The sequence below is a fragment of the Daldinia vernicosa genome, assembly GCF_022497035.1.
Source record: "Daldinia vernicosa strain CBS 139.73 unplaced genomic scaffold F5Y00scaffold_45, whole genome shotgun sequence".
Taxonomy (NCBI): domain Eukaryota; kingdom Fungi; phylum Ascomycota; class Sordariomycetes; order Xylariales; family Hypoxylaceae; genus Daldinia; species Daldinia vernicosa.
In genome coordinates this window covers 39,039-64,258 of record NW_025953961.1, presented here as the reverse complement: position 1 = coordinate 64,258, position 25,220 = coordinate 39,039, and the positions used below count along the sequence as shown (strand labels likewise).

Genomic DNA, 25,220 nt, shown 5'->3' with positions numbered 1-25,220 from the left:
GTTACGTCATGTGTTAACCTACCCATTGTAAGGTAGTGTAGGCAGCTACTTTGAATTTATAGCTGTTCTTGTGGCTTGATAATTCATGTGATACCTACATTCAAAGGTCAACCTTGTATGTCACTTAGAGGAATTTTAAATCCATAACATATCTGAACACGTCCAGAGTTGAACATAATAGCCGCTTAACCCTCATATTTAATTTTCATTTATTTCACTCCTTATGAGAATCTTAACTCTTTGACTCTCTTGCGAACTAGAATTCTTTCATGATTTCTTAGCCCTTTGCTGCCACTTTCCCTGGTGCGCCACCTCCCGCTTGTAGTCCTGCTTGGGCTTGGATGATCTCCCCCTTTTTCTTCTCGATTTTCTCTTGTAACTCCTTGATCTGGTCTTCTGTCCTCTCACTATGCAAGTAATCTTAGCTTATGAAAAGCTATGGATAAGAGAATTGAAAAATAAAATAAAACTTACAGCTCCTTGCTAATAAATTCCAAGCGTCCGTTGACTGTGCTCTCGGCCTCAATTTTATCTTGCTTTAACAATACTGGGCCAACTAGTTTGTAGATGTTCTCGCCATCCTTAAGACGTTCAAATTCCTATCTCCTATAAGTCCTTTGGTCACCAGCTATGCGTGATATGATATCGCCCTAAACTGACTTTTTGCACATTTGTGTTCTCTTGTTTCTGAGCCTCAAGCTTTTGCCGCGACTGTACGGCAATTTGCAACTCCTGCTGTAGCTTGGTGAATTCCTCAGAAAGACTTTGAAGGCGGGCTTGAATTTCCGCCATGGTTTGTTTGTCTTAGCACTTCCTGTCAGAGATTTTGCTATGCTGTCGCAACCCCGGGTATTGGGGTATGGATGATAAAATAAATGTCGTATGCCTATGCCAAGTTGCAGTTGGCAAAAAAACACCCTTTGTTTTAATTTAGCGCTATGCACAGATTCAAGACTGCAGATTTCCAATGTTGTAAAGACTGACACTGGCAAGCTCAAGTTTGATGCTACCTCTTCTTTCAATGCTGCCTGTGGCTGCTGTAGGGTTGTTGTGGCTTAAGTGGTAGTCATGCCAACCAATCGATAATATTAACCCCTCTAAGATAAGATATTATCTAGTTAAACCTTGCCTATTGCTATCACTGAAGGGGTGACTTGTATTGAGTACCTCTTACTCCACACATCTTACTTGCCGCCCAAAGGTACCTCCTACCGCCGGTCCTTTATTAGACGAGAGTAAGCGGACCTTCTTGATCGTATCGTAATTCGTAATTCGTAGTTCGTTGTTCGCTGTTGCAATTCCAGCCCATTTCAGTCCAGCGTCGAAGTTTAAGACTCAACAACAAAATAATTTACATTACAACATCTCCACCAGCTCCATACATTTGCTTCCTCTTCCTCTCCGCCTGCCATATACCTCAATCCCCATCGGTTAATCGACACACGGGCTCGAGAATGTCCAACACCGATTTTCTCAGTCGAGCGATCGACACGGTACATCGCGCTGTGACCGCCGACAAGGAAGCCGAATACGAAAAGGCCTATCAACTCTACTACCAATCCCTCGAGTTGTTTATGCTGGCTTTAAAATGGGAGAAGAACCCAAAGTCCAAGGAGATGATCCGCCAGAAAACTGGCGAATACATGGACCGCGCCGAGAAGTTAAAAGCTCATCTCGCCGATGCCGATGCGAAGCGTAAGAAGCCTGGTCTGGTCGGTGCTAACGGCTCGTCGACAGGCGGGACGGGTAAGGGGAAGCAGAACGGTGAAGAGGGCGTTGATGAGGATAATAAGAAGCTACGGAATGCCCTCGCTGGTGCTATTCTACAAGATCGACCGAATATCAAATGGGACGATGTTGCTGGACTAGACGGCGCAAAAGAAGCACTCAAAGAGGCTGTATTACTGCCTATTAAGTTTCCTAATCTATTTCAAGGGAAACGCAAGCCGTGGAAGGGTATTCTGCTCTACGGCCCTCCTGGTACGGGTAAGAGTTATTTGGCAAAGGCGGTCGCTACAGAAGCAAATAGCACATTCTTCAGCGTGAGCAGTAGTGACTTGGTGAGCAAATGGATGGGTGAGAGTGAAAGGTACGCTTGCTAAGACCATATTTCGACCCGAGGGGCCATAAACTAATATTTTCTTGGCGTATAGATTAGTCAAGCAACTCTTTGCTATGGCACGAGAAAACAGACCCTCTATTATTTTTATCGACGAAGTAGACGCTCTTTGCGGTCCTCGAGGCGAAGGCGAGTCGGAAGCTTCCCGAAGAATTAAGACTGAGATGTTGGTACAGATGGACGGTGTTGGTAAAGATTCGACAGGTGTGCTAGTATTGGGTGCAACCAACATCCCCTGGCAATTAGACGCTGCCATTCGAAGACGATTCCAACGAAGAGTACACATCAGCCTGCCGGACATTGCTGCAAGGACTACTATGTTCAAGCTAGCTATTGGAGAAACACCTACTACACTGAAGAACGAGGACTATCGAGAATTAGCAAAGCTCGCTGAGGGTTATTCAGGAAGCGATATCACCATTGCTGTACAAGACGCCCTCATGCAGCCAATACGCAAGATTCAACAAGCCACACATTTCAAAGAGGTAACCATCAAACAAATCCCTTTATGGGTAGTCTTCTCCGTTACTAATATCCAACCCCTAGGTACAAAAAGACGGCAAGACACTCGTAACACCATGCTCGCCAGGAGACCCTCAGGCGAAAGAGATGACGTGGGACGACATCGATCCAGAGAAGCTACTCGAACCACTAGTCGACTTCAAAGACTTTGTAAAAGCTATCAAGTCGTCAAGGCCAACGGTGTCGGAAGAGGATCTTAAGCGTAATTCGGAATGGACTAAGGAGTTTGGAAGCGAAGGGAACTAGGGGGGAAGGCTACGGAGCGCACCGGCATTACCAGGCGTTTTGGGCGAACTTCATCATTGTTTGGGCACTTTGCGACTACCTGTTCGAGTTCGTTGGCCGTTGAAATACGTATGATTGTTTGTGCTAGATATCATAGTAACCAATAATTACTCATACCTCTACATGCTGGTGGAGGCACCGTGCAATCGGGCTCATCCATGTCCTTTTATGCGATGTGATGATCAAATTCTGGGCCAATCTGAGACTATTGAACCTGTCCAATTCTGGCGGGAGGAAATGGGACAGGAAGGGTAACAAGAGAGAAAATATGACCAGCGAGGACATCATACAACAATCTCGTGTGAAAATATCTTATTTCCAAATCACCGGCTCATATTGATAAAACATATGCACAAGTATCTAAAGGTACCTCAAGTTACGAGTAACAAATCATAGCAGCCAGTAGCATAAACATGAACAGTAGAAACAAACTATATTCCCCCTCGACTCGTTGATTCATAGACACCAAGTTCCACTAAAACCAGCAGAATAACGATGGGTATGAACCTACCCTATACACAACCACGCCTAGAGAAACACCTGCAAATCCGGAACGCCCAACCGATGCCTGGTTCAACCGTGTATCTTTTCAATGTCTGCGGGACGGCACATATTCTTACGCGTCCGCATGCTTCTTCTTCTTTTTCTTCTTCTTGTCTCCGTCTGCCTCCACTTCCACCAAGCCGTTTACGTCACTATGCTTGCGCTTCTTTTCCTTCTTGTCCTTGGATTTCTTTTCTTTCTTAGGCGTAGCAGCGTTGGCTTGGGGGTGGGCATCGATCATCTCCGTGTCGATGGCCAGACTCTGACCATCGGCGAGGATATCGGCCATTGCTTGGTTCTATTCGTGCGTTAGTAAACTTGAGAAGCAGGAAAGCTGAGGGGCGGACATACCATCGCATCTGCGTTCTTGGTCGGCTTTTTGCCAGTTGCATAGAATTCCAAGCGGTCTTCAACTTGTCTTCTTAACGCATCTCCAAACTTCTTTGACGGCTGCTCAGCAAAGTTGTCGATTCGACTGGCGATACTGCACTTGTTTGCAAGATATCGCGAAATGCGTCCCTTGTCCTTTTGACTTGCTCGGCCAATATACGTGCTGTGGTATATGAGACCAAACTTAGGAGTGTTGCCCTTCGTTTTCAAGGCACGGAACAAAGCCTTCTCTGCACCAAGAATCTGAAGCGTAGAGGCCGGATACTTGGACAAGTTTGTCAGAGAACCAGCCTTTTGAATGAGACGAGCAGCAACGACTTCGCCGATGAGCGCAGCCAGATTAGGCGCAACCGTGCTCATCTTATCGACCAAATAGCTGTAGAGCGTTCTTCGGTACTCGGCAAGTTTAACTACCTTGCCGGCGAAGGTGGAGATGTTATTCATATCAACTTCTGACAGCTCTCGCCCCATGGATATCTTAGCCTTGGAAAGGATCTCCTGCGCCTTCTCTTCGTCATCGTTGACCAGAGCGGCAATCTCGTGAAGCTTGTCCTCTGACAGGGTAGATTTGTCGCCAATGAAAAGAGCCAAGCGTGAATAGGTCAAGTTGTCGGAGACGACGTTAAAGAGCTCAGGGAAATGCCAGCCGTACCACTCTCGTACTTTTTGAGAGAATAGATTGATACCCTTGTCGAGATTGTCTAGGGTGGCAATGGCTCTGATGATGTGGTTGTCATTCTTGTGAACGTTGAACTTAACCTTTCCACGCGAGTAGGCGTGGCCAAGACCCAGCTGGGCTCTCTCTACATCTCCCTCTTGGAGACCCTTTAGCAACTTAGCTGCGTGAAGACGGATGCCTCTTAAGAGGTCGGCAACGACCTCAGACGTATCGCCAGTCTCGCACTCAACACCGGGGAAAGCAGCCTTGATGGAACCAGCCAAGTTTTTATCGGCGACACCAAGGATTATCTTGCTCTTCTTCGATTGGGGCAGGTTCAATTCGAGATTGGACTGGAGATAATCGGGGAGTATACCCTCCGAAATAAGATTAATATTCTCGAGCGCGTCGGCGGCATTTCTAGGGATCACGGGGTCAGCTACTTTATCATAGAGCACATCCGGAAATCATAGTCGGTCGTACCTCCAAGGCGCAAAGTTGACCAATTGCACCATCTTGCCAAACTTGGAGAGGTCCTGACCAGCCTTCTGGACCTCTTTCAGGTGCAGACCAACAGTGTCCTGCTGGTGGACAACCTTAAAGATAGCATATCCGACAGCGGATTCATGCAGCAGAAAGTCTACTCGCGTCATCTTGCCTGTTGAATAAATCCTTGCGTGGATTTGCGCATACAAGATTGTCGTGTTAGGCGTGTGTGATGGGATGAAAAATTGAAGCTCTGCAAAGAAAAAGGTACAAAAAATTTGTCGAGCTCAGGTCCCCACTAGAAGGTACGTACCATTTCGGCAAAACACCGGAATACCTGAGTACTGTCCTCTATTGGTGTCTTACGGAATACAGGGATTGCATATAAGTACCTAGGTACATACTTACGTAACCAAGCGCCCAGATATTCTCGATTAATTCTTCGGCGATTGAATATCACCACCACGCCTTAGGGTCTATTCTGACATTTCGGAGGGGCATTCATTTGGTAATTATAGTATGCATTGTCAAGTTTACCTACTTTGTTGAATATGTGATCTAAGCTACCGAATAAGTCCTTTCCCCTAAAGAATAGGTACTCAACCCACACTATTCCTGGTAGTTGGACACGATCATAATAGCCAAGCCTCAAACAATCAGGATGTAGGTAAGTGTTTTGGATGAAGACTCTCCAACTACAGTATTATTGACTCTAGTGACAGTATACCAGTATATGTGAACTATCCAAGCTGATATTTGCCTCCAACATGTCATATTTATCAATTAGTAACAAGAATGCCGCCCAGTTAAGTTGCAAAGTCTCTTCAACTCTAGCCGAATCATCCATATCCTTCGTTATACCTACAAATTACCCTGGAAGTCAGATCCTAGAGACAATGAGGTCGCAAAAAACACCGTCGCCTCAAGACTAGCCCAGGCCAGATGACTAGTTTTAGTCGGCGCTCTTCTACTTGGAAGCTATCATCCGTCAATGCTCAAAGCTTGTCTAGTTGCTTCGCGAAATTGTCATAAATCCAACTGTTCTAAGTATCCCTGGTTATATGACCAACTGAGTGTCTTTTTGAGGAGTTCTGCTAAAATTCTACCGGACAGCTTTATCCTTCAAGCTCCATCAGCATACCGTTATCCTTCCAGACCCAGGACCACATGGCAGCGCTCCTCAACGTGATAGAGCTCAATGATAGATATTTACAAGCAATACCATCAATCCTTCTATTGGTATAATTACTCAATAAAGCATTACCCGGTATCCTCCCCTATATTCCATTCCATTCAACAAGAACCATATTTTCTTTATATCCATCAACTTGACAGAACAACAAGCATACCGTCGTGCCAAATATTGTCTCGATTTTGGCTTTTGTTTCAAGTATCCAGGTTCTGTATACCTTGTCAGCTGTCTAAGCAGAGCTGTATAAATATTCTGGCGACGTAACCCTAAAGGTATAAGACATAGCCCTGGATGAATGCAAGTTGATCAATTAGCACGACAGGGCTAGCTACGCTACGCTGTTTATACACCCATTAGATAGCAGCTAGAACTTACGCTCTTAGTCATACAATGCTTATACAATACCCTCACTCTTTACTAACCCTTAATACGGCGCGCATCGCTGTTGGCCCTTACCATAGCAGTCAACCACGACTGTTCAAGATCCCGTACAGACGGTAACAGCCCTTCACCGTAACGAACAACATAATGAATGCCTAAGGTTTACCTTAGGATGTTGTGTTGAATGCGAGTAAAAATTTCCTATTTGGGACACATGCCTTGCTACCTTACAGATAATTTTCCTGCCTTATAAAGCAGTAAATATGAAAGGAATAAGTTTATGCATCTGTTTGAGGCTTCTTTATTATTTAGGTTTCGAGGGTATTGAAAGTATTGTCCAGCCATGTAATAGCAGTAAATTCGGGCTATTGTAGGGGTGTCGGTCGACAAGGTCTAATCCATATTATACGTACGTACGGACTAAAGGGGGGGGGGGGGGGGAGGAAAAAGACACGATGCAGCAAGAGACCTTCTTGTATTTAATGATGTATGACCGTAAGATCGAGATAGATGCGGTTTCGTGCGGGACGGATTATTATCCCAATAAGGGGTGCCCTCCAGTTTAATAGGGGCTACGTTGCTAATATAACAATAATAATTATAAAAATAATAAAAATAGTATAGAAACATGGTGCGGTGTAAACCTTAGGCTTTTGTGTTGCCCGGGGGGCAACCTCTAGTGTATATCCATCAGATTTTTCTTTTACTGACTTCGAAAAAATATAAATTTACATGTTACTTATGGTTTATTTTGGTAATAATAAGATTAAATAGAACTTTCTTTACTTCTTTAGTTTTGCCGATTTCGCCGATTTCGGCGTTTTCCTGGACTTTATGGCTTTCTTTTCTTTCTTTTAATTATCTTCTTATTCTTCTATTCCTGCCTGTGATCTCTTAACGGCAAGAGCTCTCGGAATGGTCTCTGATCTTGTAAATATTAATGGAATTAATTTTATTAAACCACATAAGTGCACATAACTCCTTAGCCTTAATTGGAATTCACATATTTAATATTTAAGCCCTTGATATTTAAGCAGATAAATATATTTACTGTACTTTATTGGCATGGAAAGTTATCTAAAGAACTCTGCAGGAGATGCCGGTTCATGGTCATGGGTCATTGTCATAGAAACGTACCTAACACCTGGCCAGAAGAGGCCAATCACACACCGGTGAATGTTCTTTACTGGCATGGAAAGTACAGAAACCTGAAGGCATATCGGATGGAAGGTATAGCAGCTGGCGGGACATAATTGGCGGCAATGGTGCACCTAGTGCTGTGCCTTCTTTGGATAATTAATAGGGAATGTTTGATAACCTTGATTGTACCTAGTACCTGGAGTGTGATGGAAGGCACCTAGTGACTTATTCACTTTGGTCCCATAGACATGATACCTTAGGTATCCTCAGGCATGTTTGCCGCAGGGGACGGCCTAGGTTGGGATCAAACTTGTTTCATAACAATCTACAAAGCTCATTGGCCCGCATGCCATATAGCAAGTACGTAGCCTTACTTAGAGTAATCTAAAATTTTCTTATTGGTCGTGATATGATTGTGAAAGTATTCCCTTAGGTACGTATAGATAGACTACCTAAGGATAGCAGTTTTGGTACCTTAGGGGTTGTCAGGTGCTAAGGTGTTCATGGCCGCTCCTGCAGTTTTGACTAGCTACAACATTAGTGCAGCACCTTGATGTCGTCCTGTACCTCGATACCCGCGATAGAGTCGTTCCTTCCGCTTCTCGAAGCGTTACTTGATCAAATCACCGCCTTTGCGGCAATATATAAACACGTCCCCCCTCCCCCATCTCCAAGAGATTTTTTTTCCAACAGACAACATCTTTAACATCAAACATAAACTAATCTTACCTTACTTATATAATCTTCTTACCAACGCCATTACCTATAAACCCGGCATACTACTTAACAACTATCATCATACAACACGGATAAATATTCCTTACATTAAATTATCCTATTAATATCATACACCTATTACTCTCACACTACCCTTAACATCCTCTACTCCAGCTACACTGCTGCGCTCCCCACGCCATTAAACTATCAACCATCTGCGAGAGAGAGATTAGGGATTATTAATACCTTCAGCCATGGCGCCTAATCTTGTAAGTAAAGATCCTGTCTCTAATTGTCTTTCCCTTGATCCTACTATCATAAACCACATCATATCCCCCCCCCCCCCCCCTAAACACCGCATCATAAAGCACATGATGGGCGTTTCCCTCCTGTTACCCCCAATTGTCCCCTTCTGCTACGTTGTCTCTGAGGTATACTATATCGCGATGATGATATGCTGGAACCGGTTTTACTAACCTCGTCCTCGTCTTACTCACTGGCATGATCAAGAGCTGTACTCTCTAGTAGAGAAGACTAGCTAATTACTATTTCTTCATAGGACGCCCAAGGCAACGAGATTAAGCATCCGAATGCGCAAGGAAATATTCTCGCTAATGGGAAATTTTCGTGTGGGATCGGCAATTGTAACGCCGAAATGACGAACGCCCACCACAACATCAGTTCTCATATATCTAAGAAACACCGTGTTAACTCGGCGTTCCTCCAAGCGGATGCCATCAATAGGCGTCGCTGCGGCATTTGTGGTTACAGTGCCATAAAATTTCATCTCCTGGTCCATCATGTCCGCACCAAGCATGGCTTTCGTGGTAGCTCTAAGGTCCTTAAGGATCAGTATGCCACTACCCAGGTTGGCGACAAGATCCAAATTCCGGCCGATCAGTGTACCGCATAAATCAACGGTAAGCAATTATCTATCCCGTTCTAGCCCTGTTAAGATGGTAACCTAATATCCAACCCAAACAGGCCAAGTACTAATACGCATAATACCTGCAACACTCGAATCTTTTACAGCGAATGCATTATCGGTTATTAGGAGTTTGGAGCGATATGGATTGGTCCTATTCTCGAAAGTTACATAGTTTGTTTGTTTGAGCTTGAAGAAAGTTAAAATTAGCGTGTGATTCTGGTTTGGCACTTACGAGCGCTTGAATTCCCTCATGTACCTAATCTACCTAATCTACCTAGGTACCTAACCTCCTTAGTACCAACCTTACAAGGCAGAATCAATGAAGACTCTCTAAAGTCCCCTTATTTCAAATGGCATATCTCAAATGACCTGTAAATAATATTTTCTCATAGGCAGCCAGGTGTATCATAACTCTGTAGCTGTGATATTGATACCTAAGATGTAACTGAGCAACTAAAAGTGAAGTAATGTGCATCATGTGACACAAGGTTTAAGGTTCTTTTGTTATACTTCCGGCTGCGGGCCGGCCCGAAGTGGGCCAAACATGTCTAATCACGGACCGGGCATTTTAATACCCGGTCCGGTATGGCGGACAATTACTCATCAGGACTACCTAATTGGGAAAACACCCAAAATTTGACTCCGTATTCTCCGAGAGGACAGGGGCTATTGGTCCAGTTTGTTTGCTAGGTATTGGTGATGGACTCCGCATGCTCCAGAGCTAAGACTGATTTGCCAGCAACAAGTTCCGACGATGTAACTCCGCATTCTCCGCGAAAGAGGATATCGGGTGATTGATCATACAATACCGGGCAACCGGGACAATTGGTCCAGCTATCTAATCGTACTCCGTTTATGTTATAACTAACGTAGGCTAACGGGTCGTTGATTTACATAGTACCACTGTAACTGGTTCTGGCCAGACCACAGGACCATCGCGACATCATTTAGCGTCCCCGATTTATCCCCCACAGCGCGATTTTGCATCAGACAAGTTTTATCGGATAAATATCACCCAACATGTATCGAAATCAATGTGGATTTTTAATTCTGATTGGTGATGTTGGTCGGCACTTTGTAATCCCTGTGTGAAGCTAGCTTACACTCTCGGAGATATTTCCATGAGATAGTACGAGCCCCTCATTTTTGGTAGCCTTTTACTCTCCTGAGATGGTTATGGAGGGGCTCACCACCATAACGCTTAGTAACGCCAATGGCATGCAGAGTGGAAAGGTGGACGTATGTTGTTTTGCGATAGCTCAGCATATATAACCTGGCCGGCACTCCAGCTCGATATCACAACTTCTCGCCATGCAGCATCATCATTCAATATCAACGTTTCAGCATCATACCCTATAGACTTCGTTCTTCACTATTACTACCCAGCATTCTTATTCAACTGTTTGATATATAATTCACTATAGCAAGAATACCCCCAGACCAAGACAAATATGTCTACCGTCAACGGTACTAAGGTCAATGCCTTAAGCATCCCTAACAAGGCGGCTAAGGGTGTCCCATTCTTCACACCGGCCCAAGAGCCTCCTGCGGGAACCGCTCTGGATCCTCAGCCCGATGGAAGTGCCATCCCGAAGCTCTTCACTCCCCTCAAGATCCGCGGCCTTACTCTTCAGAACCGTATTATGCTTTCTCCGCTATGCCAGTACTCGGCTGAAAATGGCTTCCACACACCCTGGCACCTAACTCACCTTGGCGGTATCATCCAGCGCGGGGTAAGTCTTTTGGTCGTGCAAAAAATAACTACCAAGACATTGCTAATCACTCCTACAGCCGGGCTTAACCATGATCGAAGCCACCGCCGTCCAGGCTCGCGGACGTATTACCCCTAATGACTCTGGACTCTGGCTCGACGACCACATGGAGGGCATCAAGCGCACGGTTGACTTCGCGCACTCCCAAGGTCAGCACATCGCCATCCAGCTCGCCCACGCCGGCCGTAAGGCCTCTGCCCTCGCGCCGTGGTTGCACAGGGGCGCTACGGCTGCCGCCGATGTAGGCGGCTGGCCCGATGATGTGGTTGCGCCGAGCGCTATCCCTTTTGATGAGAACCACGTGGTTCCCAGGGCGCTGACGCTGGAGGAGATCGCGCAGCTCAAGGTCGATTTCGTGGCGGCTGCCAAGCGCGCTATCGCGATCGGATTTGATGTGCTGGAGATACATTCCGCTCACGGATATCTCCTTCACGAGTTCCTGTCGCCTGTTACGAATCACCGCACGGACAAGTACGGTGGTAGCTTCGAGAACCGCGCTCGACTACTTCTTGAGCTGGCGGATGAGTTCCGTGCTGTTATGCCGGCTGACATGCCCCTATTCGTACGTATAAGCGCCACCGATTGGCTTGAGGGTGTTGAGGGTTACACTGGCGACAGCTGGAAATTGGAGGACGCGGTGCGCCTGTCCGTGCTGCTCGCCCAGCATGGTGTCGATGTTATCGACGTCTCTAGCGCCGGAAACCATCCCCTTCAGAAGATCACCACAGGCCCCGGTTATCAGGCGCCGTTCGCCAAGGCCATCAAGCGAGCTGTTGGCGACAACGCATACGTGGTTACTGTCGGTACTATCATGAGCGGACAGCAAGCTAATGATCTGCTTGTGGGCGGCAAGGACGCCGATGACACTCCGGTGGATATCGCGGGCGTTGGACGCATGTTCCAGAAGAACCCCGGTCTTGTCTGGGCTTGGGCTGAAGAGGTATGTGATAAATGTCATAAAGGAAATTGTTTCATTTTTGGAATATGACTGCTAACATTCCGCTTGCGATTTACAGCTCGGCGTAGCAACCTATGTTGCAAGCCAGATCGGATGGGGCTTCGGAGGCAGGGCCACTAAGCAGCGTAAGGCTCAACCGACGAAGGAACAGTGCCTCGGTCCTGTTCCGTGATGAGGAGAAGGAAAGGATTGGATACTATGTCGATTATCTTTGCCCTATGCATTTACATGCTCCAGCGCTTTTCCTCTCCCGTTCATAGATTCGTTAGTTAGCTAGATAGGCATTACTGGCGTTTTACATATAGAGGAATCTTATTATCTTGAATTTTTCTATCTATCTTGATCGATATAGTGCTAACGATATGGGTACCTGAGATACTAGTATTCTAAAACAGATGAATGTTAATACGCAACTCAGATTTGGCATCCGATAACCTCGATGGTGATATCTCATCCTACATACTGATATTCTTCGCGCCCTAAATCAAGTACTCCTACATCAGTTGGGAAGCAGACGGAGGCGACAGAATCCTCTCAGATCTGTCCAAGTAGCGTAGAGCCGAACTATGCGTATTGATAATACTGGGCCATATATGGTGGACTCTTGTACAAAGGCTTTGAAGCTACATGAGCGGCAATCGTATGAGGAAAGTTCCACGCAAAACCATAGTGTACCAATATTTACTATATATTTCATATACTGTATTTATAATGTATCTATTTCGCTGCTTATGAACTTTTCCTTTGGCTGAGTCTTCGAGGTCAGACTGCTTACATACCTGACTTGGTCTATGAAAAAAGGGGTTCGAGAGGCAGCCAATCGTGAAATATGCACAAGCCACATTAGACACTCTGATTTACAGCTTCAGCCACACTGCCACGCAAGACAACTTCCCGATACTTGCCGTGGCTGCCGTGTTATCCAGTTGCCAAGCTGGAACTCAAAACTATGAGAAACGACTGCATGAATATCCAAAATATGATTGGTTACCGGAGAGAGCTATGAGCTAAGAGGGTAGGCAGGTACGGTATCTCGCATCGCCACTCTGCTGGTTTCAGGCAAGCTCTCAGCTCTAAGCCACACAGCTCAACCTGAAATTGAACCTTATTGCATGTTACATATGAAATTGATTCACTAATTTCACTTGAGGATAAAGATAGAAAGACATACATACATTATAATTTATACCATATGCCACCACTCAGAACTCTTCTCCCTTACATCTTTGCTGTGACAGCATTGCTTGCGGCCTTCATATTTACACATCACTGCCCCTCCTTGTTCTCATCATCCCACCTCTCATCAGCTCTCCTTGCCTTAGCCTACCGTATTCTTCCGGACTTCCTCACTTCAAACTCGCCTTCTTCCCCTCCTCACACCGCAGAAGTGAACATGGCACACCAATTCCGCACAGTCGCTTATTTCGTCAACTGGGCCATCTACGGCCGTAAGCACCGACCTCAAGACCTACCCGTCGAGAAGTTGACGCATATTTTATACGCCTTCGCCAACGTGCGTCCAGAGTCCGGCGAGGTCTATCTAACTGATACCTGGGCCGACACAGACATCCACTGGGAAGGTGATAGCTGGAATGACGTCGGCACCAACTTATACGGCTGCCTCAAGCAGCTTAACCTTCTCAAGCGTAGAAACCGACAACTCAAAGTTCTACTTTCAGTCGGCGGTTGGACCTACAGCAGCAACTTCAAGCAGCCAGCATCTACACCCCAAGGTCGCGCCAACTTCGCTAATTCCTGCGTCGAGCTAATCAAGAACCTGGGCTTCGATGGCATCGACGTGGACTGGGAGTACCCACAATCGCCAGCTGAGGCCGCCGACTTCGTCGCCTTGTTGTATGCCGTACGCGAGGCCATGGACGCCTATAGCCGCACCTTGCCCACACCGTACCACTTCGAGCTGACAGTAGCCTGTCCAGCCGGCGCGCAGAACTTCATTAAGCTTGATATCCAGGGTATGGACCGGGTGCTCGACTTCTGGAACCTGATGGCGTACGACTACGCCGGGTCGTGGGACTCGGTAGCGGGGCACCAGGCGAACCTATACCCGAGCGCATCAAACCCGCGCGCAACACCCTTCAGCACCGTCGCCGCCGTCGATTATTACCTATCGCGGGGCGTAGCGCCTAGCAAGATCGTTCTCGGGATGCCGTTATACGGGCGCGCGTTCCAAGGTACAGACGGTCTAGGAAGCGGGTACAGCGGCGTCGGCGAAGGAACCTGGGAGAACGGCGTGCACGACTACAAGAAACTGCCTTTACCTGGGGCTACGGAGTATTTCGACCGCGAAGCTAGGGCCAGCTACTGCTACGAGCCCAATACACGGACACTAGTCAGCTACGACACGGTAGACATGGCGCGGATGAAAGCATGGTGGATCCGCGAGGAGCGACGGCTAGGTGGCGCCATGTGGTGGGAGAGCAGTGCCGATAAGGAGGGAAGGGAGAGCTTGATTGGGAATGTGGTTGACGTATTGGGTGGACCGGGGGCATTAGATCGTAGGCCGAATTTGATCGAGTATCCGTATAGTAAGTACGAGAACCTCAGGGCTGGGTTTCCTAATAACTAGGATGGAGATGATTAAGTTGAAAACACGGGCGGAATAAAAGGGTATAGGGGGTCTATAAAATGTCTATAGAATGTCTATGGGTTACGTGGATTCAGTGCTATAGAATATTGAGCGGTTGCTCTGATAGACTCGACATATACCTAAGATAGACGACTGGTAGTTCACCAGGTACAAATGGCCTGCGTACGCGCAACTTGGTACCGGTCGGGTCTGTGAATAAAAGGATCAATAATATATCTCTGGAAGTCTTGTCCTTGCAAAGGGAAATATCTGTGCTATCGTAGATGTGAAGATAGTGCATGGCTAGAACTTCACGATAGCTTCGGATAAGCATTGCGAAAGATGGAAGGCCAGGACTGTATTCGAGAGCAAGTAATTTCTATTATAGATCCTACTTGGTCCGTGGCTTGACTACTTGATCGTAAAGTACACAGACTTAATAGTCTGAGATTGCAGATTGCATATTAGCCAATAGGTATTAGAACTAGGAGTATTGAAGGCCATGCAACAACATTTCACAATCTGGAAATAGTAGTATAGTAGTACTTGTGCATGAATTCGTATTCATAGAAACTGAGCTAAGTCATCCATGTCCTATCATGATTCCCGTAAGCCCCGTTCCGATATTCCGAACTCCTAACCGTGTACACTCCAAAACGACCCGATAAGCATTTACTGCTTGTCGAAGACGTAGGTAAGGTGGCATCGGCCACAGTACTGTCGGTCCTGCATGGCGGCCATGAAGATACCAGCACCGCACTGTTTGGATAGCATTAGTATATTAACTCGTAACCATTATAGGCAGGGAATAACTCACGGTATCAGCAGGGCACTCGCGGCGGAGACGCTCGATCTTACCGTCGCCGTCGACCTTGTAGTACTTGAGCACAGCTAACTTGGTCTTCTTACGCTTGTGCTTGATCTTCTTGGGGGTAGTGTAGACCTTCTTCTTGCGCTTCTTGGCACCACCACGAAGGCGGAGCACAAGGTGGAGGGTGCTCTCCTTCTGGATGTTGTAGTCGGAGAGGGTTCGGCCATCCTCGAGCTGCTTGCCGGCGAAGATCAATCGCTGTTGGTCAGGGGGGATTCCCTCCTTGTCCTGGATCTTAGACTTGACATTGTCGATGGTGTCGCTAGACTCCACCTCAAGGGTGATAGTCTTGCCCGTGAGGGTCTTGACGAAAATCTGCATGATTGCCTGTTGGGGAAAGGATTAGATGTTAGAGATGAGTGTCATTAATAGTTAAATTTGAGGATATTCGTGATGCGCGTGGGGATGCGACCAGACACTGCGGCGACGCAATTAAATGCGTCGAAGCACGAATGGCATTGCGAAAGGAATAATAAAATCATTGAGATTGTATGAATAGATGCTTGTAATATGAGAAAACGTACCTAGACAATATCGCTATTGCCGTCCTAAGCAACCAAATAAGTTTTTTGTTTGGGAAAAGAAAAAGAAATTAGGAGGGGAGTTAGAGCCTCGAAAAGTTATGGAAGTACGATCTGGTGGTGGTGCAGTGGGTCCCCATCAAAAAAGAAAAAAGATTAGGTAATTGATCAATTTGGAGTACCGGTAAAATCACGTGCTAGGGTTTCTTATCCTACTTGCCCTGTCGCACCTGTTTTGCAGCAGCTAATTTTGCCCCTCCATCGGCTAACTCCACTCTGATTGGCCCAATTCTTTCTCCTTAGCAGTGGAGCGCCTCTAAACAATTTTGGACCTAGACAAAGTTGCGCGCACCAATTTCAACACGGAAAACAACTCCTACAATCCACCAGCCCAACTTTCTCTTTTTGACAACTTCCAACCAGAAAGTCCTGTACGTGCGAATCTCGTATCCTTCTTGTCAATTACCATTTTCTAACATTATAGGATAATAGAGAACACCGTCATCATGGTCAAGAAGAGAAAGAACAACGGCCGCAACAAGAAGGGCCGCGGCCACGTCAAGCCCATCCGATGCAGCAACTGCTCGCGATGCACCCCCAAGGACAAGGCCATCAAGCGCTTCACCATCCGCAACATGGTCGAGTCCGCCGCCATCCGTACGTCTTTTCCTTCCTTCCCAAAGTATTAGTTATCAACCAAACTAACTGGCTTCTCTCGCAGGTGATATCTCGGACGCCTCCGTCTTCTCCGAGTACACGGTTCCCAAGATGTACCTCAAGCTGCAGTACTGTGTCTCTTGTGCTATCCACGGCAAGATTGTCCGGTACGTCGTCCCGTTTAGGAGACCGACTACGCGCTCATCAGCGGGCAGCGTATGCGCCTGAGATGAGCCTTGGTTGAACCTCGAACGAAAACCCCCTCCTATTCCTTCCCTCCTCCTCGATCTCGAACTATATCCGCTAACAATTTATCTCTAGTGTCCGATCGCGTGAAGGCCGCCGAAACAGGGCTCCTCCTCCGCGTGTGCGTTACAACAAGGATGGCAAGAAGGTGACTCCCACCCAGACTGCCAAGGTTGCCTAAATGCTTCTTTTCGGTGTCTAGGGGAGTGATAGGGTCTGGGACGATGAATCTGGTCATCTGGTCATCGGAAATGGTTTCACTTGCATGAAAAACGGTTTTCGGTATGATTACTACCTCAGATAATGACTTATGAATCAAGTCATATTGCCACGACGTAAAACAACTGCTTTTTATTGGCCATTCATAATTACGGCTTTTACCCTCTGTGACCTAATTTTCCCATCATCAAGTACATTTGAGACTTCGGTCTAGATGGCTGGGCTTTCAAGTCTATCATATTAGTCAAAGGCTTTATTCAACTGGACTGTCTAATCACCTCTTGAATTCAATACCGCCGAAGGCTTCGTGACCTGAATGATCCAGTAAACTTCGTAATTAAGATAATTTTACGCTGGTCCAATAGGGTGAAGATAGAGACAATATATCTAGTATTACTTACCTATTACCTAATCTTCCATGCACAATCTAGCGTTGGATATTCGTGGAGTTGGGTAAAATGGGGAGAAAAAAAATAAGGAGTGTCATCGCAGATGAACAGAGCAAAAAAATGGACGAGCAGGGAGTCGAACCCTGGACTTCTCGCATGCGAAGCGAGCACTCTACCACTGAGTTACACGCCCTTTTGGAGGGGTCGGGAAGCTTAATGCTTCCATGTCACTGGTTAGCAGCTTTGCTAATAAGGTATATATAGTTAGCTAAATTAGTTGGATCGTCAGAACACTGGCCAATACAATTGAGCCTTACATGATGCTATATAACAGAGACATTTACAACACAGGTAAGATGGTCATTACGCATAGCTTGCTTCCTAGACTACATCTTTGAGAAGGTTCTGAGAGGTAACTGGCGGGTAACCTAGGTCTACTTTACGCCGATCATGATATAAGACAGAGGAATCAATCAAACGTATATTCCTATTCCAAACAAGCTTCGCTCCAGCGCGCATTTGGATATTCATACCATTACGCACCCGCCCACCATTCATCAAATCCGTGACAGACATCTCGTTGACCGCCAGCCCAAACATCGTAGCCCCATTGCGCTCCGCGCTAAAGCGTTCATTACACGAGCAATAAATATCATACGTATTCTAACTGAAGTCATATATCCCTTCATGAAGCCACGGTCTGGTCATTGTGCTGTTGTTGCTGCCTCGCCGTCGCGCCGCGAACGATGAAATCGCGGTTCTCGATCGTTACGCTCTTAGTCATGTGGTTGACTTTGTATACGCCGACTAGTCGGGCTGCGAGCTCGAACATGTTGTTACGCAGCGAGATGACTACGAATTGTGCGTTCTTTGTCCGCTCCTTGATGTAGTTGGCCACGATGGACACCTAGTTAATATCTCTGTTAGCAAACATTTCACAGGACTTAATGAGAAGGTACAATTGTAGGGGATACTCACATTCCTGAAATCCAGGGCAGCGTCAATCTCGTCCATGACGTATAGGGGCGTTGGCTTGTAATGGTGCAGCGCAAACACCAACGCAAGACTAGATAATGTCTTCTCACCACCACTGAGGTTGCTAATGTTCTTCCAGCTCTTCTTTGGCGGCATGACGGAGAATAGGATTCCTTCGCTGAAGGGATCCAAACTATCGACGAGCTCCAGCTCAGCATTACCACCCATTGTGATCATCTGGTACATTTCCTTAAGTCGGAGAGAGATGATGCTAAAGCCTTCCATGAAGCCTTCTAGTCTCAACCGGCGCAGGTCATCGCAACGCTTCTTGGCGGCGTCGCGCTGCTGAACGGCACTTGCCAGATCGGAAGATCGAGCTGCATGCTCCTCGACTCTGCGGCGGTACTCCGACAAGACGCTGACATCCACGTTGACATTCTGTGTCTTTTCTTCAAGCGCAGCAATCTCGGCCTTAAGAGTCTCCTTGTCCATATCTTGCAGCTCATCCTCCGTGAAGCGCGGAAGTTCCTCGGGTTGCTGTTCAGGCTCTTCCCCTTGCTCGTCTTCCTCCTGCTGTTCTTCCTCTTCGCCTTCCGCTGTTTCTTTGCCTGCCTGTCTCGTCGGCTTCTTGGCAGCTGGGGGTCCGCTCAAATCGCTAACGTTCTGGAGGACGAGTTTTCCTAGCTTCTCATCCCAGTAACGCAGACGCTTCTGATTTTCAACGAGTACTTTCTGGTTCTCCTCTAGTTTGTTACGCATCTCGATCTCGACCGCGCGCGTTTCGTTAAGTTCAGAGGTCTTCTCGTCCAATTCGGATTTTAACGTAGACAGTTCCTTTTTCTTTTCTGCTAGCTCTTCTTCCGCCTCTTCGACACGAGCGTTCAAAGATTCGGATTTACTACCTTGATTCTCGACCTCTTCTTCCAGCTTCTCAAGGTCGCGTATCGCGGCTTCCAGCTCCTTGGTGGCCTTGGCGTGGTCTTTTTCAAGCTTCGTCTTCGATTTTTCCGCTTTGGCCTTCTTTACCTCGGCATTCGATGTTTCCTCGTTATGAGAGGCAATCTCTTCCTTGATAGCATCAACCTTTGTACGCTGAGCACGAAGCTTCTCTCCGCCGACTTCCATGATCTTGTCTTGAAGCTCTTTGATCTCTGCTTCCAAACCTTCGGTTTCAGAGTGAAGTTTTGACATCTCCTTATTTAACTTGGAGATCTCCTTTTGGAGCACAGCGGCTCTGTTGTCGTCAGACTGTGATGGTTGCTGCTCTTTGCTGAGCTCCTTGATGCGTCGCTGAGAATCCACAAGGTTTTTCTCGGCGCTTTGAATCTCTAGGCCAATTTTTTGCATCTTGGTATCCAGCTGAGGGATCTGATCTTTCAGATACCTCAAGCGCGACTCGAGCTCTCGTTGATGATCCTGGAATTCCTGAAACTGCTGCTCAATAGCGTCGCGGTCGTTCTCAAGCTTGGCGACTTGCTCCTTAGACGTATCAGCCACGAGCTTACTCGACATCAAGCCTCTCTTGGCGGTATTTCCACCACCAGACATAGTACCGCTTATCTCAATAAGTTCTCCATCAAGTGTGACAACCCGCCATCTCTTGGCACCATACGCAATCCGGTTTGCCTGAACTAGGTCTTTGGCGACTAGGGTATCTTGTAGCTTGTCATAGAAAGCAGGGCGGAATTTGTCTTCTTTAGCTTTAATCAGGTCGAACAGGCGTGGCACATTCTCAGGTGTTTGAATAGGCTGCAAATCGCGCGAGCGTACTGCATCCAAACATATAAAGCTACCCCACCCAAGGTTGGTCTTGCGAAGATACTCGATGCATTGCTCACCGGCCTTTACTGTGTCGGTAACGAAATTGTCGAGAGCCGGGCAGGCCGTAGAGATAGCAACGTCATATTTCTCATCAATCGTACCTAGATTCCCAAGACGGCCGTGAAAGCTATCAATTCGTCCCGATTCCTTCATTCGCATTAGTGCGGTAAGCACATTGCCTCGAGTTTGTGTCTGAGAAAGGCTGGATCGCGCTTCTTCTGCCTTTTGCCGAGCATTTGAAACCTTTGCCCGAGCCTTGGGTTCCATCTGGACCAGGCTTTCGAGGTCGGCCACAACCTCTTTTGCTTCTTTCTCTAGCTTTACTTTTTCAGCTTGACACTCCTTAAGTTCTGCCAATTTAGCTTTCCGGCCTTCTTCAATATTAGCAATCTTCGTCTGCATCTCCTCAAGTGCTACAGCGCCAGCATTGGCCTTCTCTTCGAGAATGGCCATTTCGGACTCAGCAACGGCAATGGCAGACTGCTTTTGGTTTATCTTCTCTTTCCAAGGCTCTAGGGATTTCTGCTTGGCCGCAATCTGGTCCGAGAATCCTTGCGTCTTGCCTTTTAAGCTATCTCGTATCGTTGCAAGTTCTGCCTCCTCTTCCTGCATACGTTCCTCAAGAGCGGCGATCTCTTCGGCACGCGAAGCAATCTCTTCGGCGCATTGCTCAACAGTTTCCTCGGCTTCTGCTGCAGACTTTTCAGCATTCAAAATCGTCTTCTCGAGTTTCTTCTGCTTGTCAGTCAAGAATTTCCGTTTCTCGTCGAACTTGACTCTCTCCTGCTCGAACTTGGAGACCTCCTTAACGAGGGCCTGGACATTCTTTTCTTGAGCCTCAAACTCCTTAGAACCCTTAGCATAGGCTTTTTGCAACTGTCTAATAACCTGCTCGCTGCCTTGATGTTTCTCAAGTTCAGCGTCAAGCTGAGCCTGCATCTGGCTGATTGCCTCTTCAGTCACGCTCACGTTATTATTGCACTCGCTAATGTAAAGCTGATAGAGCGCTGACTGCTTCAGAGTCAAGTCGTTTTCGTCGCGGATAAAGGCCAAAGCTTTATTCTTTTTATCCTCGAGACCGTTCTTCTCCTTTTCAACATGCTGAACTCGACCGCTCTTCTCCATACAAACTTCATTAAGGGTTTCTACTTCCGCTGCTGCCTCTTCGATAGGCGTTTTATATTTAGAGGTGCCAATTATATCTTCTAAATATTCTAGTAGACCGTCCTCGTGCTCGTTGCCAGCCTTAGGCTTCATCTGGGCAATTGATTCGACCTCACCTTGCAAGATGAGAAAACGCTTATGGTCGAGATCGATTCCTCGGTCGCGTAGTAGAGTAGTCACCGTTGTGAAATTAGACTCCCCTCCGTTGATATAGTATTTACTCGAGTTATTCTTGAATGCTTTTCTCGAGATGATGATTTGGGAATTAGGAATTACTTCCGTTCCGCCCCCGGGCTAAATGTAAAATTAGCATGGCATCCCCTATGTAATATCATATTATATCAAACTAACCAGGTCCATGACCTCTTGGAAATGAACAGCCACTTCACAGTGATCCAGGTTCGGGTGGGCCGCGGAGTTGTGGATCAAAGCAGATATCTTGCCCTGTCGCATCTTACTTGCCCTGAATCCGAAGACGAAAAGAAGTGAATCGATGACATTCGATTTACCGGAACCGTTGGGTCCTACTACCGAGGAGAAAGAGGAATGAAACGGGCCAACCTCCTGTCTTCCGGCGTAACTCTTGAAGTTGGTTAAGATCAGGTATGTGATAACAATACGAGCTTTGGGGCCTGTATCTTCAACGACGGGCAATGCCATCTTACGCGACTTTAGAACAATATCCATAGGCCTCTCTAGGATAGTGTCCATCGCCTGAATAGGCTTGACCTGAGTAATGGTCTCATCTGGGTCCTGTTGTTGCTCGTTTACGCTCTGGGCGGTGATATCAGCTAGAGGCGTGCCGTGAAGCTCGGAAGGTTCCTCAGACTGAGCGGGTGTCGGTATATGAGGCTGACTACCGGATGTGGCCTCGGGGGTAGGTTCCTTAACAGGTGTAAGCTCCTTGATAACTTTTCGCGGCGCAACGCTCTTCCGTTTTCTTGGGGTAGCTTTATTGGGGGTTGGCTCTGGGCTGAGTATGGAGGTAGCAGTACGGTCAGGATCAGGGATCTGACTCTCTTCGATGGATGGCTCTAAGGCGACGCTGGCGGTGCTCTTCCTTGGACGGCCTCCGCGCGGTGTCGCAGGTACCGTAGACTTCCTTCTGCTCTGTGTTTGACGGCGCGAAGTCCTAGCGGTTGATGTCTCAGGGGCGAATTCTTCCTCGCTTTCTTCTTCTTTTATTTTTCTAGTAGTATTCGCAACCTCATCCTCTTCGTCTTCCGATTCAATAATAGCTGTGCGCCGAGCCGCTGCGGCACGACGAGTCGGTCTGGTGGACATTGTTGATCAATTTGAATTACTCTAGGGGGACGAACGCGGTTATACTTGGGCCACAAAAAATTGGGGCGGGATAGATTTGTCGGCTAGTCGTCGTCGTTGTCGTTGTCGTTGTCGGTATTGTTGTCGCCGTAGCACGTTTGACTACTTAATTGATAATTGATAGCGGGCGAAAATAAATTAGGTGCCCGTGTCTCGGGTAGAAAGTAAACAAAAACAACTTGCAGGTTTATCCCCCCACAAACCCCCACTACCACTACCTCAATCGCTAGAGCTACCTCAGGTACAGGTACCTAACCTCAGGTACCTAATGTATTCCGTACAAAATCACCGGAATTAGAGTTATTACTAAGCCGATATCAATCAGTACTACAGTAGCGCGTCGTTAGCTTCCTTTCAACAGCTAAAAAGCTAAACAGCTATCCAAACGCGGTTGTTTCTTACCATCTTAACCGATGAATTGCCGGCGCATCTGCATTTTACTGTCTTCCAAGGTTCCTTTTACAGCTCAAGTTATCACGATATCAAATAATTACATGTACAAGAAGATTATACTCTAAGATACTTATTCGTTCTTTGAAATTTTCTAATTATCCAAAATGCTCGATCCCTCCAAGTTCGACCGCATTTTCGGTTCTCTAGATCCCTTTCCTTATGACCGCAGTGTTACCCAACACCTTGAAGCTTCTCGACGAAGTCTTGAGGGTTCCCTGTTTATTGATCGAGTAATGAAAGCTCTGAACTTATCAAAAGGTGAATATTTATCTTACCTAGCATCTCATATTCTGGTTAGTTGCTAATCTTGTTTCTACGTATAGCTGCTAGCCACTACCCTCCCAAGAACAGCGACGCTCTTCGACAATTATACAGTCAGATATGCGAGACCAAGAATGCTACCATTCACCACAAGCTCTCAGTAGTATTCTATTTACTACTAGACGTTGACGATCGAAATGGGTCTAACCGGGCTGAAACCCACGCTCAGCGTACCAGCATGCCTAAAAATTACAGGATCTTCATGAGAGGATTATGGCACATGGACGCACTGCAATTTGATCTCGCATTACAGTATCTTACACATCCGTCGCTCCAACCCGATTTCGTCGACGATATCATCACTGTTCTTGTACGCAACGCTAAGAATGGCGACTATAGTCTGCCTCTCGCCTATTACCATACAGTTCAGCCTATTATTCAATCATCTTCGGCGTTGGAACTATTATTCAATGCCCTGGCGCGATCGAGCGTTATTGATGCCTTCCAGTTTTCACGATCGCATGCTGAGTTCATGCGTCGGCAACTTTTCCAGCGCCTTGTCTTATCCGTATTGGAGTCTACTCATGACGACGAGTCAGCCGAGCGGGCGCTCGAGTTAACTAGCTTACCGTTTGACGACCAGGAAGAGCAGTGGTTCAGAGAAAGCTTAGAGAGCGGTGAGGGAAAGCGGCTAGCTGTGGCGAAGGATACGCTTCTCATGCGCCGGATTGCTGCCGGTTACGCTGGATTCGGAGGCGAAGCAGGTACTTGGGCTGTTGTTCTAGAGGGTGTCAAGACAGGAAGTGGTGGACGTGCCCAGGCATGACCAAGCCACGATGGTTGAGCTCCAATAATGATTTCGTGAATGTTGATCACATAGCGCCGGCGTTAGGTTTACGGTATCAAAGAATATTCCTATAATTTTTAATATCTCTCCTTAGCAGGGAGAGCAACTGGGTGCCATTGGACATCGGGCCTTTGTTGACATACTCAACTATATTTCACGTCCTCGAATTGCTTAAATCAAAACTGTCGGCCTTCGAAATAGAAATATAACAATGATAAAGTACGCAAAGTTATCTACATTATAGCGGGTACATAGTCGTAAACTGGCAGATGTTGTACATCGACGGTGGTATCTTTGCGAGAGAACAGCAGCTACGTGATGTGAATTAGTAAAGATAAAAGCATTGTTCGGTAATGGAGAACGGTCCGTCTGCTGGAATCAGATCATAGCTAGACGAGTTGCGCTTGATTGAATACCGGTTCTAACTCCCATTCTATATCATAAGCCCCTGAATAAGAAGCTCAACTAGTAACTAAGTAGATGTTCTGAGTTAGAAACAGAAGTATAATATAAGCGAGAATATTGGCTAGAACTAGAGAGCGCGAATTGGAAGCATGGAATTATGACAGCTGTCTTGTTATAACCAGCGAAAGAAAATACGAAGTCGCCGCTAATGGTCACCGCCTATACCTTCAATATTCGTACTTTACCTTCAACGAGAGTTTCGGCTTCACATCACTGCTGAGTGAATTGTAAGCCAAGCCCACAGCCTGTCGTGGGAAAGGCTATATCACTTGGCAGATCGGAATCTGAGCAATGATTCATGTTCTTCATGCAATTTGATTGCTTGCACGA

The 25,220-nt window shown here is 46.7% G+C and overlaps 9 protein-coding genes and 1 non-coding gene across 10 annotated transcripts; 6 read left to right on the top strand and 4 right to left on the bottom strand.

Moving 5' to 3' along the window:
* Nucleotides 1–63: 63 nt before the first annotated feature.
* On the bottom strand, nucleotides 64–1,045 carry F5Y00DRAFT_244148 (Prefoldin beta-like protein). The gene is made up of 3 exons (XM_048008785.1): nucleotides 661–1,045; nucleotides 475–599; nucleotides 64–407 (listed from the first exon to the last, which is right to left on the bottom strand). Exons 1-3 carry the CDS (start codon nucleotides 790–792, stop codon nucleotides 278–280), a joined length of 387 nt encoding a protein of 128 aa, XP_047862217.1. The 5' UTR covers nucleotides 793–1,045; the 3' UTR covers nucleotides 64–277.
* Nucleotides 1,046–1,239: 194 nt separating this feature from the next.
* On the top strand, nucleotides 1,240–3,048 carry F5Y00DRAFT_244146 (vacuolar protein sorting-associated protein VPS4). The gene is made up of 3 exons (XM_048008784.1): nucleotides 1,240–2,089; nucleotides 2,154–2,604; nucleotides 2,666–3,048. Exons 1-3 carry the CDS (start codon nucleotides 1,455–1,457, stop codon nucleotides 2,885–2,887), a joined length of 1,308 nt encoding a protein of 435 aa, XP_047862216.1. The 5' UTR covers nucleotides 1,240–1,454; the 3' UTR covers nucleotides 2,888–3,048.
* A 53-nt stretch (nucleotides 3,049–3,101) lies between these two features.
* Nucleotides 3,102–5,247, bottom strand: F5Y00DRAFT_244145 (Nop domain-containing protein). Its single transcript, XM_048008783.1, has 3 exons — nucleotides 5,001–5,247; nucleotides 3,821–4,937; nucleotides 3,102–3,767 (listed from the first exon to the last, which is right to left on the bottom strand). Exons 1-3 carry the CDS (start codon nucleotides 5,168–5,170, stop codon nucleotides 3,543–3,545), a joined length of 1,512 nt encoding a protein of 503 aa, XP_047862215.1. The 5' UTR covers nucleotides 5,171–5,247; the 3' UTR covers nucleotides 3,102–3,542.
* A 3,440-nt stretch (nucleotides 5,248–8,687) lies between these two features.
* On the top strand, nucleotides 8,688–9,346 carry F5Y00DRAFT_264665 (uncharacterized protein; the record flags this gene model as incomplete). Its single annotated transcript, XM_048011694.1, has 2 exons — nucleotides 8,688–8,702; nucleotides 8,993–9,346. The coding sequence occupies 2 exons, from the start codon at nucleotides 8,688–8,690 to the stop codon at nucleotides 9,344–9,346; spliced, it is 369 nt and encodes a 122-aa protein (XP_047862214.1).
* Nucleotides 9,347–10,518: 1,172 nt separating this feature from the next.
* F5Y00DRAFT_145915 (NADPH dehydrogenase) lies at nucleotides 10,519–12,319 on the top strand. Its single transcript, XM_048004432.1, has 3 exons — nucleotides 10,519–11,094; nucleotides 11,153–12,073; nucleotides 12,150–12,319. Exons 1-3 carry the CDS (start codon nucleotides 10,813–10,815, stop codon nucleotides 12,261–12,263), a joined length of 1,317 nt encoding a protein of 438 aa, XP_047862213.1. The 5' UTR covers nucleotides 10,519–10,812; the 3' UTR covers nucleotides 12,264–12,319.
* Nucleotides 12,320–13,484: 1,165 nt separating this feature from the next.
* Nucleotides 13,485–14,678, top strand: F5Y00DRAFT_254693 (glycoside hydrolase family 18 protein; the record flags this gene model as incomplete). Its single annotated transcript, XM_048010202.1, has 1 exon — nucleotides 13,485–14,678. The coding sequence occupies one exon, from the start codon at nucleotides 13,485–13,487 to the stop codon at nucleotides 14,676–14,678; it is 1,194 nt and encodes a 397-aa protein (XP_047862212.1).
* Nucleotides 14,679–15,069: 391 nt separating this feature from the next.
* Nucleotides 15,070–16,182, bottom strand: F5Y00DRAFT_145910 (ubiquitin family-domain-containing protein). Its single transcript, XM_048004431.1, has 2 exons — nucleotides 15,496–16,182; nucleotides 15,070–15,437 (listed from the first exon to the last, which is right to left on the bottom strand). The coding sequence occupies exons 1-2, from the start codon at nucleotides 15,868–15,870 to the stop codon at nucleotides 15,351–15,353; spliced, it is 462 nt and encodes a 153-aa protein (XP_047862211.1). The 5' UTR covers nucleotides 15,871–16,182; the 3' UTR covers nucleotides 15,070–15,350.
* Nucleotides 16,183–16,226: 44 nt separating this feature from the next.
* F5Y00DRAFT_244134 (40S ribosomal protein S26E) lies at nucleotides 16,227–17,469 on the top strand. Its single transcript, XM_048008782.1, has 3 exons — nucleotides 16,227–16,727; nucleotides 16,792–16,894; nucleotides 17,049–17,469. Exons 1-3 carry the CDS (start codon nucleotides 16,577–16,579, stop codon nucleotides 17,152–17,154), a joined length of 360 nt encoding a protein of 119 aa, XP_047862210.1. The 5' UTR covers nucleotides 16,227–16,576; the 3' UTR covers nucleotides 17,155–17,469.
* A 233-nt stretch (nucleotides 17,470–17,702) lies between these two features.
* Nucleotides 17,703–17,774, bottom strand: F5Y00DRAFT_t127. Its single transcript has one exon. It is a non-coding gene; the product is annotated as a tRNA-Ala (tRNA).
* Nucleotides 17,775–23,283: 5,509 nt separating this feature from the next.
* Nucleotides 23,284–24,846, top strand: F5Y00DRAFT_244129 (nuclear pore complex assembly-domain-containing protein). The gene is made up of 2 exons (XM_048008781.1): nucleotides 23,284–23,575; nucleotides 23,641–24,846. The coding sequence occupies exons 1-2, from the start codon at nucleotides 23,422–23,424 to the stop codon at nucleotides 24,402–24,404; spliced, it is 918 nt and encodes a 305-aa protein (XP_047862209.1). The 5' UTR covers nucleotides 23,284–23,421; the 3' UTR covers nucleotides 24,405–24,846.
* The last annotated feature ends 374 nt before the right edge of the window (nucleotides 24,847–25,220 follow it).